General features: G+C 50.2%; 1 protein-coding gene across 7 annotated transcripts in view; it reads right to left on the bottom strand.

The window, feature by feature from the left end:
• The window catches only part of CTIF (cap binding complex dependent translation initiation factor), a 324401-nt gene that overhangs the window by 33234 nt on the left and 278495 nt on the right, over positions 1 to 12672 (bottom strand). For all 7 annotated transcript variants that reach the window (XM_070779021.1, XM_019986752.2, XM_019986753.2 and 4 more), the window contains one exon: positions 9891 to 10046. In XM_070779021.1, the coding sequence (XP_070635122.1) occupies positions 9891 to 10046 (156 nt within the window). The remainder of the gene's footprint in view (positions 1 to 9890; positions 10047 to 12672) is intronic.

Raw genomic sequence — 12672 nt, 5'->3', positions numbered from 1 at the left:
TTACAGGCATGGTTGCTTAACCTGGGTATTCATAACGGCAGCTGCCAGCCCTGGAGGGACTGGTGGCTAAACTGGTGCCCAGGCCCTGTGTACCTGCCCCAGGAAGGGGTGCATTGTCAGAGGAACGTTCCACACAGGGTCTATGCCTAAGATGCAGGCTGGAATAAACTGCTCACAGAGGAGGAAGGTTCTCCTGAATTTTCAAGCTTCCTTCCAGCCCTTCCCTTCCTGCTTCTTAGCCTGCTTGATTGACGGTTCCAGTCGGATTGCTCTCAGCTAAGGTGCCCTTGCCAGGCAGATCTTGCCTCATCTGCCTTCTGGGCGCCCACATTCCTGCTTCCCACTCTCACCTTATTTTGAGCACTGTACTTTCTGCCATGCACCGAGTGACTCGTGGGTCTTTCTGGGTAGGGAGTGCCCCAGATTTAGTTGACTTTAATCTCGGCACAGAATCCAGCAGGAAATGTCTGAGAGACTTTTGGGTTCAGTAAAGAAGTAGCATTTTTTCTCAGTGTTTGTTGAATGAATAAACAAACTCTCCTTTATGCTCTCCATGGTGTCACTCTCCAGCTTAAAATGCTCTCAGAGAGAGGTTCCCAGTATCACCCTGTGTCCACCAGAATGCCCCTGCTGTGAGTCAAGGCCAGCCCACGGCCCACCCATCAGGCTATCTCTTCACACAGATGGGCTGAGCTCCCCGCCCTCCCCTCAAACTCTTCTTCATGGGGGCCTTTCTTGTTCCCTGCCAATACCTGTCTGAAGCCCACTTCCCCTTAAGCTCTAGTCCCCCTTCCTCTCTGCCCCCAGCGGCTGCCCACACTCCTAAACTCCCTCCATTTCTGTATTTGTACAACTTGCACAACCCATCATAAATGTTCAGAGTCCACTGCGCATGTGGTGGCTGCTGCTGCTGCTAAGTTGCTTCGGTCGTGTCCGACTCTGTCCGACCCCATAGACGGCAGCCCACCAGGCTCCCCCGTCCCTGGGATTCTCCAGGCAAGAACACTGGAGTGGGTTGCCATTTTCTTCTCCAATGCATGAAAGTGAAAAGTGAAAAGTGAAAAGTGAAAGTGAAGTCGCTCAGTCCTGTCTGACTCTTAGCGACCCCATGGACTGCAGCCTACCAGGCTCCTCCGTCCATGGGATTTTCCAGGCAAGAGTACTGGAGTGGGGTGCCATGTGGTGGCTAGTGGACTGCAAACTTCTTGCAGGAGGGTCACAATGTACACTCCTTCTTTCCAGGACTACTAGGTAACTTTACAGTTCATTAGGAAAGTAGCTTTGGGACTTCCCTGGTGGTCCAGTCGTCAGGACTCAGCACTCCCAGTGCAGGGGGGCCTGGGTTCAAACCCTGGTCAGGGAACTAGATCCCATGTGCTGCCAACTAAGACCCAGAGCTGCCAAATAAATAAATATAAAAAAAAAGAAAGTAGCTTTGTCGCAAACCAAATGAACACAGAGTCCTAAACACAATGCAGTTGGGGTTACATGCTGGATGAGACTCAGCCTATTCTCAGCTCCCAATGGAAGATTGAAAATGATTTAACCCAAATGAGGTCACAAGGCATTAATACAACCACTGGTTAAGGACATGTCCAGAGGGCCTGTGTCGGCAGCTCTCTGCAGATGCAAATTCTAGAATGTGCTGCAGGAAGAGTAAATCAGGGTGGGGTGGGGACGCTGTGGGAAGTGAACCTGGTCCTGAAGGTGGACTGGAGTCAGGCAGGAGGAGGAGGAAGATCACGCTGGAGGCAGGAGGAATGTCAGAGACCTTTTGTGGAAACACAACAGGAACTGGGTGGCTGGAGCTGTGGGACTCATGAGAGGTTCTCCAGGAAGAGGGTTTGTGATCGTGGGGGACCGTGGAGCCCAGTTAGGAGAGTGGCTCTGACTTTCTGGGGCTCCTGTGATGCGATTCTTCTCGTGAGCAATGCCTAGAATATGGTTTGCTTTCAACAGCAGTTCACAACGTGTCAGCTCACTGAGGGGCTTAAAACTAACCTTCAGACTGAGTTATTCCCATTATTCCCCTGCCAAGATAGAAACTTGAGGTTTAGAAAGATGAAGAATTAGGTTAAAGCCCTGTAGCTAGGGGCTTCCCAGGTGGCACTAGTGGTAAAGAACCTGCCTGCCAGTGCAGGAGACGTAAGAGACGCAGGTTTGATCCTTGGGCTGGAAGATCCCCTGGAGGAGGGCATGGCAACCCACTCCAGTATTATCGGCTGGAGAATCCCATGGACAGAGGAGCCTGGCAGGCTACAGTCCATAGGGTCGCAAGAGTCGGACACGACTGAAGCGACTTGGCACGCACGCTCATAGCTGGTAAGTGGCAGAGGTGGGATTCAAACTCAGGTCTCTCTGGCTCTTCCGGTGGTCCCCCTCCCATGTGCCCTCTGCATATCACGGTCTCGTGAAACGCACATCTTAACCTTGGCAGCACATTTGAGTCGCACAGAAAGCTTAAATCTCCCCCACTCCCCTGCCTCCTCAAACCCCCATCCCCAGAAAGTTCTATTTAATTGTTTGAAGTAGCGATCTGAGAATGTGTCATTTTGTAAAAGCTTCCCAAAGTGCAAAGGGGCAGCCCCGCCCCCGCCCCCCACCCGCTCCAGGGATGCAGCTACGAGTCCGGGGCGGCACGGACGATCATTCTGTCTCTGCTCCCCTTAGGGTCCATCACTACCCGGGCAACAGCCGTCCTCAGGGTCTTCCAGCCACAGAGGGCCCTGCCCTGGCTAGATCCATCCACAGCCCCCTCTTCTGCTCTGGGGAAGGGGGCACTGGTCCCACGGGAAAGGTACCCCTGAAGAATGTTCTACTGGACTCTCTGGGCCCTATGAAAATAGCGGAGGATCTCCACCCACACCCACTTCATCGCAGCCTTTTCCGAGGTCAGATTTCCCCCTGGAGCCAAAACAATGTGAGCAATTGAATGCACGCTCACGCAAAAAGTTAAAAAAGTGGCCCTCTCATTGTTGCGCGGAGCAATTTCATTTCCTGAGAAGCCTGACTCCTGCCCTCGGAGTTCTCCTCCCCAGCCTGCGCCTGCCAGCCTTGTGAGGAGCCCAGCCAGTTGCATCCCTGGGGGTGGGGGTGGACACCCCTCAGAGGAAGGGCATGGAGGGGCGGATGGGGTTTCTGGGGCCTGAGGGAAGGAGAGCAAGGGAGCCAAGTGGAGGGAGGCATTGGTGGGGGTCAGAGAGGGGTGCAGAGAGATTCCTGATGGAGGCACCGCCTCCCTTCCTCCCCTCCTGACTTCTGGCAATGGTTGCCAGACTCTGAAGAGGGCAGGGCGGTGGGAATCCAGAGAGAGAAGATGGGGGGCTCGGGGGAGCAAGGAAGGCTGAGAGGGAGTGGACAGAGATGGTGCCCAGGGAAAGCAGGCTCGGAAGACACGAGTGTAAGGGGTTAAAAGCCAGCCCAGGATCCCCTGCAGAGGGATTTTTAACAAAGCTCTTGAAGTAAGCGGCCCAGAGAGAAGTAGTCAGTGATAACTTGGAGGAGTCTAGTAAAATCACCACTGGGTCCACAAAGGTGGCAGGGAGCCTTGCAGGGTCGGGAAAAAGGAGATGCGGGGAGGTGCTGGGTGAGCCAGATCCCAAACCTTGCAGACTGGCTCCAGGTGAGACAGGAGATGATGAAACCCTTAGCTCAGGCCACAGACACTGATCACACCCCTCCTGCGTGTGGAACCCTTGCAGTCACAGTTTGACCGAGGACCTTAGCAGGCTGAAAGGTCCTTAGAATGGCATTAAAAACCAGTTGAGGGATGGCTCAGTATTTGTTGAGCCATCTTCTTCAATTTCTTGCATCAGTATTTTGTAGTTTTCGAGGTACAAGTCTTCCACTTGCTTAGTTAAATTTATCCCTAAGTATTTCATTCTTTCTGATGCTGCTGTAAATAAGATCATTTCCCTCCTTTCCTTCTTCGGATAGTTTGTTGTTAATACTGTTGTTTAGTCGCTAAGTCGTGTCCAACTCTTTTGCAACCCCATGGACTGTAGCCTGCCAGGCTCCCTTGTCTGTGGGATTTCCCATGCAAGAATACTGGAGTGTGTAGCCATTTCCTTATCCAGAGGCTCTTCCTAACCCAGGGACTGAACCCGTGTCTTCTGCATTGCAGGTGGATTCTTCACCACTGAGCCACCAGAGAAGAAGCCCTGTTGTTAGCATGCAGAAATGTAATGGATGTTTTTGTATGTTGATTTTTATTCCGCAAATTTACTGAATTCATTTATTAGTCCTAACAGTTTTTCTGTGTGTGGAGTCTTTAGGATTGTCTATATACAAGATCATGTCATCCGCAAACAGACAATTTAACTGCTTCCTTTCCGACCTGGATAGCTTTTGTTTCTTTTACTTGCCTAATTGCTGTGGCTGGGACTTCTAGTACTACATTGAATAGGAGTGATGAGAGTGGGCATTCTCTGTCTTGTTCCTGATCTTGGATTCAAAGATTAATATATTTAAAATGTCAATACTACTCAAAATGACCTGCAGATTCAGTGCAATCTAATCAAAACTCCAGTGTCATTTTTCACAGAAATAGAAAAAACAATTCTAAAATTCATTTGGAATAACAAAGGACTCCAAATAGTCAAAGCAATCTTGAAACGGTTTGAAAAAGAGCAAGTCAGGAGGCACCACACTGCCTGATTTGAAAATACTTTCCAAAGCGACAATAATTAGAATAAACATATAGACTAATGGTACAGAGTTTAGAGCCCAGAAATAAATCCAGGCAGGTTTGGTCAACTGAGAGGGAGTGGATACAAACAATGATGCTGGGAGAACAAAATGGGGAAAACACGGTCTCTTCAAACGATGCTGGGAAAACTGGATAGCCACATGCAAATGAATGAAACTGGACTCTTATACTATACAAAAATAAACTCCAAAATGGATTAAAGACTTATAACACAACACCTGAAACTATAACTCCTTGAAAAAAACATATGGGAAAAGTCTCATGACATTAGTCTCAGCAGTGATTTCATGGATATGACACCAAAATCCCAAAAGCAGAAAGAGACAAGCGGGACTACATCAAACTAAAAAGCTACTGAAGAACAAAGGAAACGACAGAGTGAAAAGACAACCTACAGAATGGGAGAAAATATTTGTAAACTATATATCTGACAAGGGGTTAATGTTCAAAAAAAACAGAAGGAGCTCCTACAACCCCAAAGCAAAAGAAGCTAATAACCAGAATTTTAAAATGGGCTAAAGATTTGAATAGACATTTTTTCAAAGAAGACGTAACACATGGTCGACAGGTATATGAAAAGATGCTCAAGGTCACTAATCATCAAGGAAATGCAAGTCAAAACCATCTCAGACCTGTTAGGAAGGCCGTAATAAACACACCCATATGTATAACTACAAAAGTTGAAAACTGTTGAGAAATTAGATTTCTTGTAAATTGTTGATGAGAATGCAAAATGGTACAGCTTCAATGGAAAACAGTAGGAAGGTTCCACAAAAAAAATAAATAAAAATAGAACTTCTACATAATATTATCCAGCAGTCCCACCCTGGGTATTTCTTTAAAAGTACTGAAATCATGATCTGGAAGAGACGTTAGCACTTCTGTGTTCACTGCAACACTGTTCACAGCATCCAATGTGGAAACAGTCTAAATGTACACTGACAAATAAACAGATTTTAAGACGTGATCTATACACATAATGGAATCCTCTTCAGCCTTTAAAAAGAAGGAAATTCATAATATGGGGCAACATGTTTGAATCTGGAAGACACTATGCCAAGTGTAAGAAGTAGTTATACAAGGACAAATACTACATGTTTCCATGTGGCTCAGTGGTGAAGAATCTGCCTGCCAGTGCGGGAAAAGCAGGAGAAGTAGGTTCAGTCCCTGGGTCAGAAAGATGCCCAGGAGGAGGAAATGGCAACCTGCTCCAGTATTCTTACCTGAAAAATCCCAAGGACAGAGGAACCTGGTGGGCTACAGTTCAGGGGGTCGCAGAGTTGGACACGCCGTGCACACACACTGCGGCTGCCATTTATATGAGGGATCTAAACTAGTCAAACTCATAGAAACAAAGACTAGAATGGGAGTTGCCAGACGCTGGGGGAAGGAGGAAGTGGGGATTGCTAATCACCGGGTATAAAATTTCAGTGATGCTAGATGAATAAATTCCAGAGATCTGCTGTACAACGTTATGCCTGCAGATAACGATACTGTACTGTGCACTTAAAAATCTGATAAGAGTGTAGTTCTCAAATGTTCTTACCATGAGAAACATTTTAAAACATTGAAAAGAGCTCATGAGGCAAATATGAGCTGTAAACAGGAGGGCAAGGAGACTCACATAGTTTCTGGTCACCAATAATACTCCTCAATCCCTTGGAAAATCATCTTGGCAGAAACGATTTGTTCTTACACAGTTGAAGAGCCTACTGAAAATTATTCTTCTCCATCCCCTGAAGAGGGATCTCTGATTGGCACATGCTATTTATGGCAAAAACAGAATCAATTCCACAAAGATCTTTTTGGCTTCCACCACAGAGCAGGCGTTGGGTATGGACGAGAATAGAATAAGAGCTGCTCCTGTTCGACTCGTAAGGCAGTGAAGCAGGGGGTTTAGGAGCAGGGACTTGGGTGGTCAGACCTGAATTCTGATATTGACTCTGCTCCCACTAGCTGTGTGGCCATGAGCAAGCTGTCTGACCTCTCTGTTCTCTGGGAAATGGGGATGATAATCTTCAGGGTGTTGCCCCAGTTAAGAGACAGAAGAATGTATGAAGTGCTTTGGACAATGCCTTCCACTGAGCTGTTATCAATACTAAAGAATCTACTACGGTGATGTCAAAAGGATGGAGCTCTAAGGATGGAGCGCAGAGCCTCCCCCTGGAGGAGCTCCTGGTGCATCTGGTGGGAGGTGGGGACAGGAGGTGGTTCCAGAAGAAGAGACTTGAGCTGGGCCAGCAGGGAAGGCTTCAGGGCCAGAGAGAGAGACTTCAAGGACAGAGTCCAAGGTTTCAAGCTTGGGTGACTTGAGAGAAGGTTAATTCAACAAGGTCAGAGTGCGGAAGCGAACGCCCATGGGCCTCGTTCTAGGGCAGGGCAGCCCTCAGAGAGATGGGTGTCCCCCAGCCTGAAGGGGTAAAGCACAGGCTCAATCTGAGTGAGCCCCATGTCCAGTGAAGGTGGCCTCCATGACTCCAAAGACCCTGAGACTGAGGATTTTCTATCTTCTTCTTCCTTAGGTTTGTTCCAAATGAGACTCTTTGCACCAAAGACGACCCGTGGGTTTGTTTTCGGCTCAGGGGCACGGAGGAAAGGAGAGGAGCGGAAGCCACGGCGGGGGGTGCCAAAGCAGTGGATGCAGTGGGGGTCCCCATGATGCTGAGAAAGGGTAATTGGGGAGTCCTGGGACTGCTGCCTGGCCACAGAGGGAGCAAAAAGGCTGGGTCTGGGCTACGTGAGGACAGGGACTGAGCAGGAGGGTTTGGGGTGCCACAGGCACATCCTGTTCGAGGCTCTGAGGCTTGACTTGGGATGTGTCTAGTGGGCAGCCAGAGATGCCAGCCTGGGGATGGTTCTGGCAGTTGGGAGGACCTCTGGACAGGGCAGGCTCTGTACATTTGGGGTCAGCCATCTGCATGGCCCTGGGGGAAGAGCCTAAACTTGTCCAGCACAGAGAAAGGCAGCAGCAACGATTCTGGCTTCTAGAAACATCCGAGAACTGGCTCATCCTGCTTTGGAAGGACGTGGGTCAGGCCTGGGTATGCGTGTACATGTAATCAGGTGGAGGAGGCAGCAACTGACTCTAAGAATTCGGGGGTCTCCCTATGTGGCCTCAAGCAGATGGGCTGGAATGTGGGACAGTGGTTTCCTCTTTACCAAACGATGAAAGCCATCGATAATTTATTTATTTAGCCTCCAAGTTTACCACGGGCCTGGGTGATGCCACCCTCAAGAGTTTAATGCAACCAACAAGTGGGCGTCAGGGGGCTCCTCATTTCTGGTCTGTGCAGACCTCTTGGCAGCTTCTGGATCTCACACCAGAAGGTTCGCACTACTGCAGGCGTTGTCAGAGGTGTCTTGGCAGCCAGGGCTGGGGCTCAGCTGCAGCCTCACTTCCTGCCTGGGGGAGAGGTGACAGCAACACCAGGAGGTGCCCAGATCACGCAGAGGGAGTATGTTTGGGCAATCCAGGTCATCGCCCCATAACAGTGCTGCTCCCCGCCTTGAGGCAGGTTGTCGGGGTGCAGGGAAGCTCAGACGAGGACAGGGGGACCCAAGAGGCCATCCGGGCCAGCCCCCTGTTCCCAAGAGGGCTAACTTCAAGGCATTCCAAAGGGATGCACAAAGCACACCCACGGCCTGTTGTGGTTCTGTGGTCTGAGCTAAGCACACCTGGAGAGCGAAATCGAGTCGGAAGAGGCCATTGACTGAATCTAAGAAACAAGTCTGAATTCAAGTACATCTGTCAAGAAGCGTCTCTGGCTCCGTGGAGTGGCAGAAGCTTATGGGGTCACAAAGCACCCAGGAGAGGCCTGCGTGCTCTGCTTTTGTGGATCTACCAGGCTGGAATGAACGTGCTATTTTTCTATAAACGGATACTTCAAAAACATTTACAGATACCCTCTTCCTTCTCTTAAGATTGCTCTATTATCTTTCTTTCAGAAACACAAAAGTATCTCTTGACAAGTCCCCCTTCCCTGGGGCCTTTCACAGGAATACTTCTCCAAAAACTTGTCCCCATTCACGCCCTCACCTCCTCTGACTCCCCAGTGTGTGCTCACTCCGCGGACACCGTGGTGCCCCTCCCTGTTACCAAACCCAGGCCACTTCTCTGCCCTGGTCCCACTGATTCCCCAGAGGTTGCCCCTCCCCACACCTTGGGATCAGCGGCTGAGGGTGGGTGGGGCCAGCATCTGGGAGGCGTGGGCTGACCGGTCCCCACCGGATGAAGCCTGTGCTGATCGCCTGTGCTGATCGCCCGTTCCGGCTTGTTTCCCGCCTGTTGGCCTCCTCCACCTCTTCCACTCCATCTCAGCCGCTCCCACCCACCCCTGGGTGAGTCCCCAGCAGCGGGTACAGGTCGACACCGTGTCCCCAGGGCTGACCTCTTCCGGATCATCAAATAAGTGTACTTGAGCAATGCAGACAGAGAGCTGCCTGGGGATGGCCAACGGGCACCCAAATCCCTGGTTTTCACCCCCAATCTATTTCTCTTCAGGAAGTGGTGCCAGCAGGCTGATAAATGAGGACCCCACACGGCTTCCTCCCTCCTCGGTACCGCACGTCAGCACGTTCTCTTGGTTCTAACTCAAAGATACAACTGGAATGCCAACGGCCTTCGTCCTGTTCCCTTCTCATTCCTGTGTTCTGAGCCACACGCCCCTCACTGGACACATCAACAGCTTCTGTGTTTGTCCCTTCAATTCTACCCCAGAGAGCCACCAAGGAGGACCCTCCACAGTGGATTAGGGTACCTGGTAGGACACAGACCCCACCGACTTCTTGCTTCTTAGAACCTTCCTGATCACCCTCATTTTCCTCTTTTTCAGAGGCCATGTAGAAGCAACTATTTTTTTAAAACAAATAATTCAGCGGTAAGCCCATCCAGCCCAAAGATCTATTCACTCAGATAACAATATTTTCTGTAGCCTTGCATTCTGCGGACGAGGTTCTACAGCATGAACAGACGACAGTCCGAGTTCATAATTCTTTCCTTTGGGGAACTATTTCCTTTCACATAAACTCAATAAACAAAAACCTGGCTAGAGTAAACAGAAGCACCGGGGGAGTTCCGTTTCTCTTAACCCAGTGATTGATCACTTTACGGGGTTCAGGCCTTGTCGCGTTCCTGGCACACGGGAGCGGGAGAGGCACGTCGCTAGGGCCGGGCAGCGCTTACCTCCCTGAGGCAGGTGTAGATGGGGCAGACCAGCACACGGAAGGGCTCGCCCGTGCTGCTGCGCATGGTGCCGAAGACCTCGCACAGGAAGGTGATGAAGCCCAGCCAGCGCTCCACGTCCTGCTGCTGCAGCTCCTCCCGCACCGTGAAGTCCTTCTGCAGAGGCACAAGAGACCCTGTCAGCCACGCGGGGCTAGGAGGGGGCCCGGCAACCACCCCACTCCACCATGGCACCTTCCGGCTAAGGCTGGGCCCCCGAGCAACTGGTAAACCCCGTGATTACCGCAAGGAGGTGGATGGGGGACCCGTGGCTGAAGCGTGAAGGCTGAGGACTCGCTGGTGGGCAGAAAGACCACCTTGACCTTTGGCCATGGCACCTCTTCTTCAGTGTCCCCAGATTGAGGAGCCCCGGCAGCCTTCCCTTGGGCCTCCCAGGAGGCACTAGTGGTAAAGAACCCGCCTGCCAGTGCGGGAGAAGAGACTCGGGTTCCATCCCTGGGTCCAGAAGATTCCCATGGAGAAGGGCGTGGCAACCCACTCCAGTATTCTTGCCTGGAGAATCCCAGGGACAGAGGAGCCTGGGACGCCACAGTCCATAGGGTCACACAGAGTAGGGCACAACTGAAGCGACTGAACGGCCTTGCCTCACTGACCCAGATACCAAGGTGGAGGGAATGAGGTAAAGGAGAGACAACACCTTTCCCAGTCATCACCTCCTCCCCATGGCTGAACTATCTCCTTTGCTAATCTCCACATCATGCCCTTGCAGCAGGCAGGGTGACCATACATCCAGCAGCGGGCATCTTGGCCGCAGCACTGGGCTAAAGACACAGTTATGGCCCCTGCCAGCCAAGGTCCTAGGGCACAGAAGAAAAACTAGCAGAATTCATTCATTCATACTCCTTAAAAATATCAGTGCATCACTGCATGCCAGGCACTGTTCTAGAGGGTAGAATAAGACATGTTCATTCATAACTGTGACATAAGACAGAAGATACTAAAAGCCAGTGTGTGTGTGTGTGTGTGTGTGTGTGTGTGTGTGTGTGCGCAAGGTAGATCCAGGTAAAAAGACTTCGGAGGAAATCTGAGGTAGGAGTTACTCCTTTCAAATGGAAATCAGCACCATGGAAGAGTTAAGATTCTGACCTGGGAACTGGGGATATTTCAGGTGGAGCGATGACAACAGGCAAGGTGCGGGGAGGGTAACACGGGCGTTGGGGAAACAGGGAGGTATTTGCCAGTCTGTGTCCAGTGTTAGTGGGCTTCCCTGGTGGCTCAGTGGTAAAGAACCCGCCTGCCAAGGCAGGAGGCTCAGGTTAGATCCCTGGGTTGGGAAGATCCCCTGGAGAAGGAAATGGCAACCCACTCCAGTATTCTTGCCTGGGAAGTCTCATGGAGAGAGTAGACTGGTAGGCTACAGTCCATGGGGGTCACAAAAGAGCTGGCTATGATTTAGCAGCTAAACAACAATAAGAATCACCCCAGCATAGGTGAGGTGGAGAGGAAAATGGGGGCAGGCCGGGGAAAAAGAAAGCTGGAGCGGATAACCGAAGCCAGCCAAGGAGTCGCGTTCCAAGTGCTGGTTGATAGGGAAGGTTCTGGGGAATCACTGAAATGCCATCATCATACCTGTGATCTTTAGAAGGTTAATATGGCTTAGGTGTGGAGACCAGAAAGGAGGCCACTGCAGAAGTCCAGACAGAATGAAATAAAGACCTGAACTCTCTGGCAGTTGAAAGATAAGAATCTGTGGTAGGTTAGGTTATGTTTCAGATATATTTCCCCTTTCCCTTTGTCTTTGTGTTAGCCATGTGACTTGCCTTGGTCAGCAGAAAGAGACAGAAGTGACAGGGTGTCAGTTCTGATTCCAAGCCTTAAGAGGCTTTAAGTATTTACAGTTACTCTCCTATACTTCTTCCATCATTGTGAGAAGACCAATCTGTGGGCTGGCCGATGGTCCCAGGAGGAGGATGAGAGAAACATGGAGGGCCCCACCCAAATCTAACCTCGATCAGGTAACTCCCGGCCAACGTGCATACACGTCATCTTAATACTTATTACTGTGTGCCACGGAGATTTCTGTGGTTGGTTGCTGAGCAGCAGTAGCTGATTGATACAGGATTGCCGCTGAAATTTCTGTGGTTGTTTGTTAAGCGGCAGTAGCTGACTGATACAAGGTTGGTACAAGAGATCGTGTGAAGGTATATAGTACTTGCTAAGTGGTAAGCTGTGGATGTGATGGAAAGGAAAGACTCAAAGACACTAAGTAACAAGACTCTGGCTCTGGATGATTGTACCGCCAAAAGAAATGGAACCCAGGAGGGAACAGGCTGTAGAGTGTGACACCAGTTATTCCCACAGCCCAGCACCCTTCCCACGGCTTCTTTTGGCTGATCATCCTCCTCAGTGTTGACTCTCAGAATCTCCAGTGATGGAAGGTCTTCCTGGATGACTTGGTTAATGCCTGTCCCTTGGGTGTGATGAAAGTGCTGTCGAGAAACCTAAAAGGCATATGGGGCCTCAGGTGGCAAATCAGGGACTGGATGACGGCACCTTAATTGTACCGTCTCATTTAACTGTCACAACGATCCTGTGAGGCAGGTCCTGTTATCGCACCATTTTATAGATGGTGAAGCCGAGGTCAGAGAAGTTATGCAACTTACCATGGCCAGGAGGCGATGGCAAAGCCGGGATTTGAACCCAGGGTCTACCTGCTCTAGAGACCAAACTTTTTTCCTTCCTTTTAATGATGTTTTTAAGTTGGAATAGTATATCAGAGGCC

This window comes from Bos indicus, chromosome 24 (assembly GCF_029378745.1).
Source record: "Bos indicus isolate NIAB-ARS_2022 breed Sahiwal x Tharparkar chromosome 24, NIAB-ARS_B.indTharparkar_mat_pri_1.0, whole genome shotgun sequence".
Lineage (NCBI taxonomy): Eukaryota > Metazoa > Chordata > Mammalia > Artiodactyla > Bovidae > Bos > Bos indicus.
This window is presented reverse-complemented; position numbering and strand designations above follow the sequence as displayed.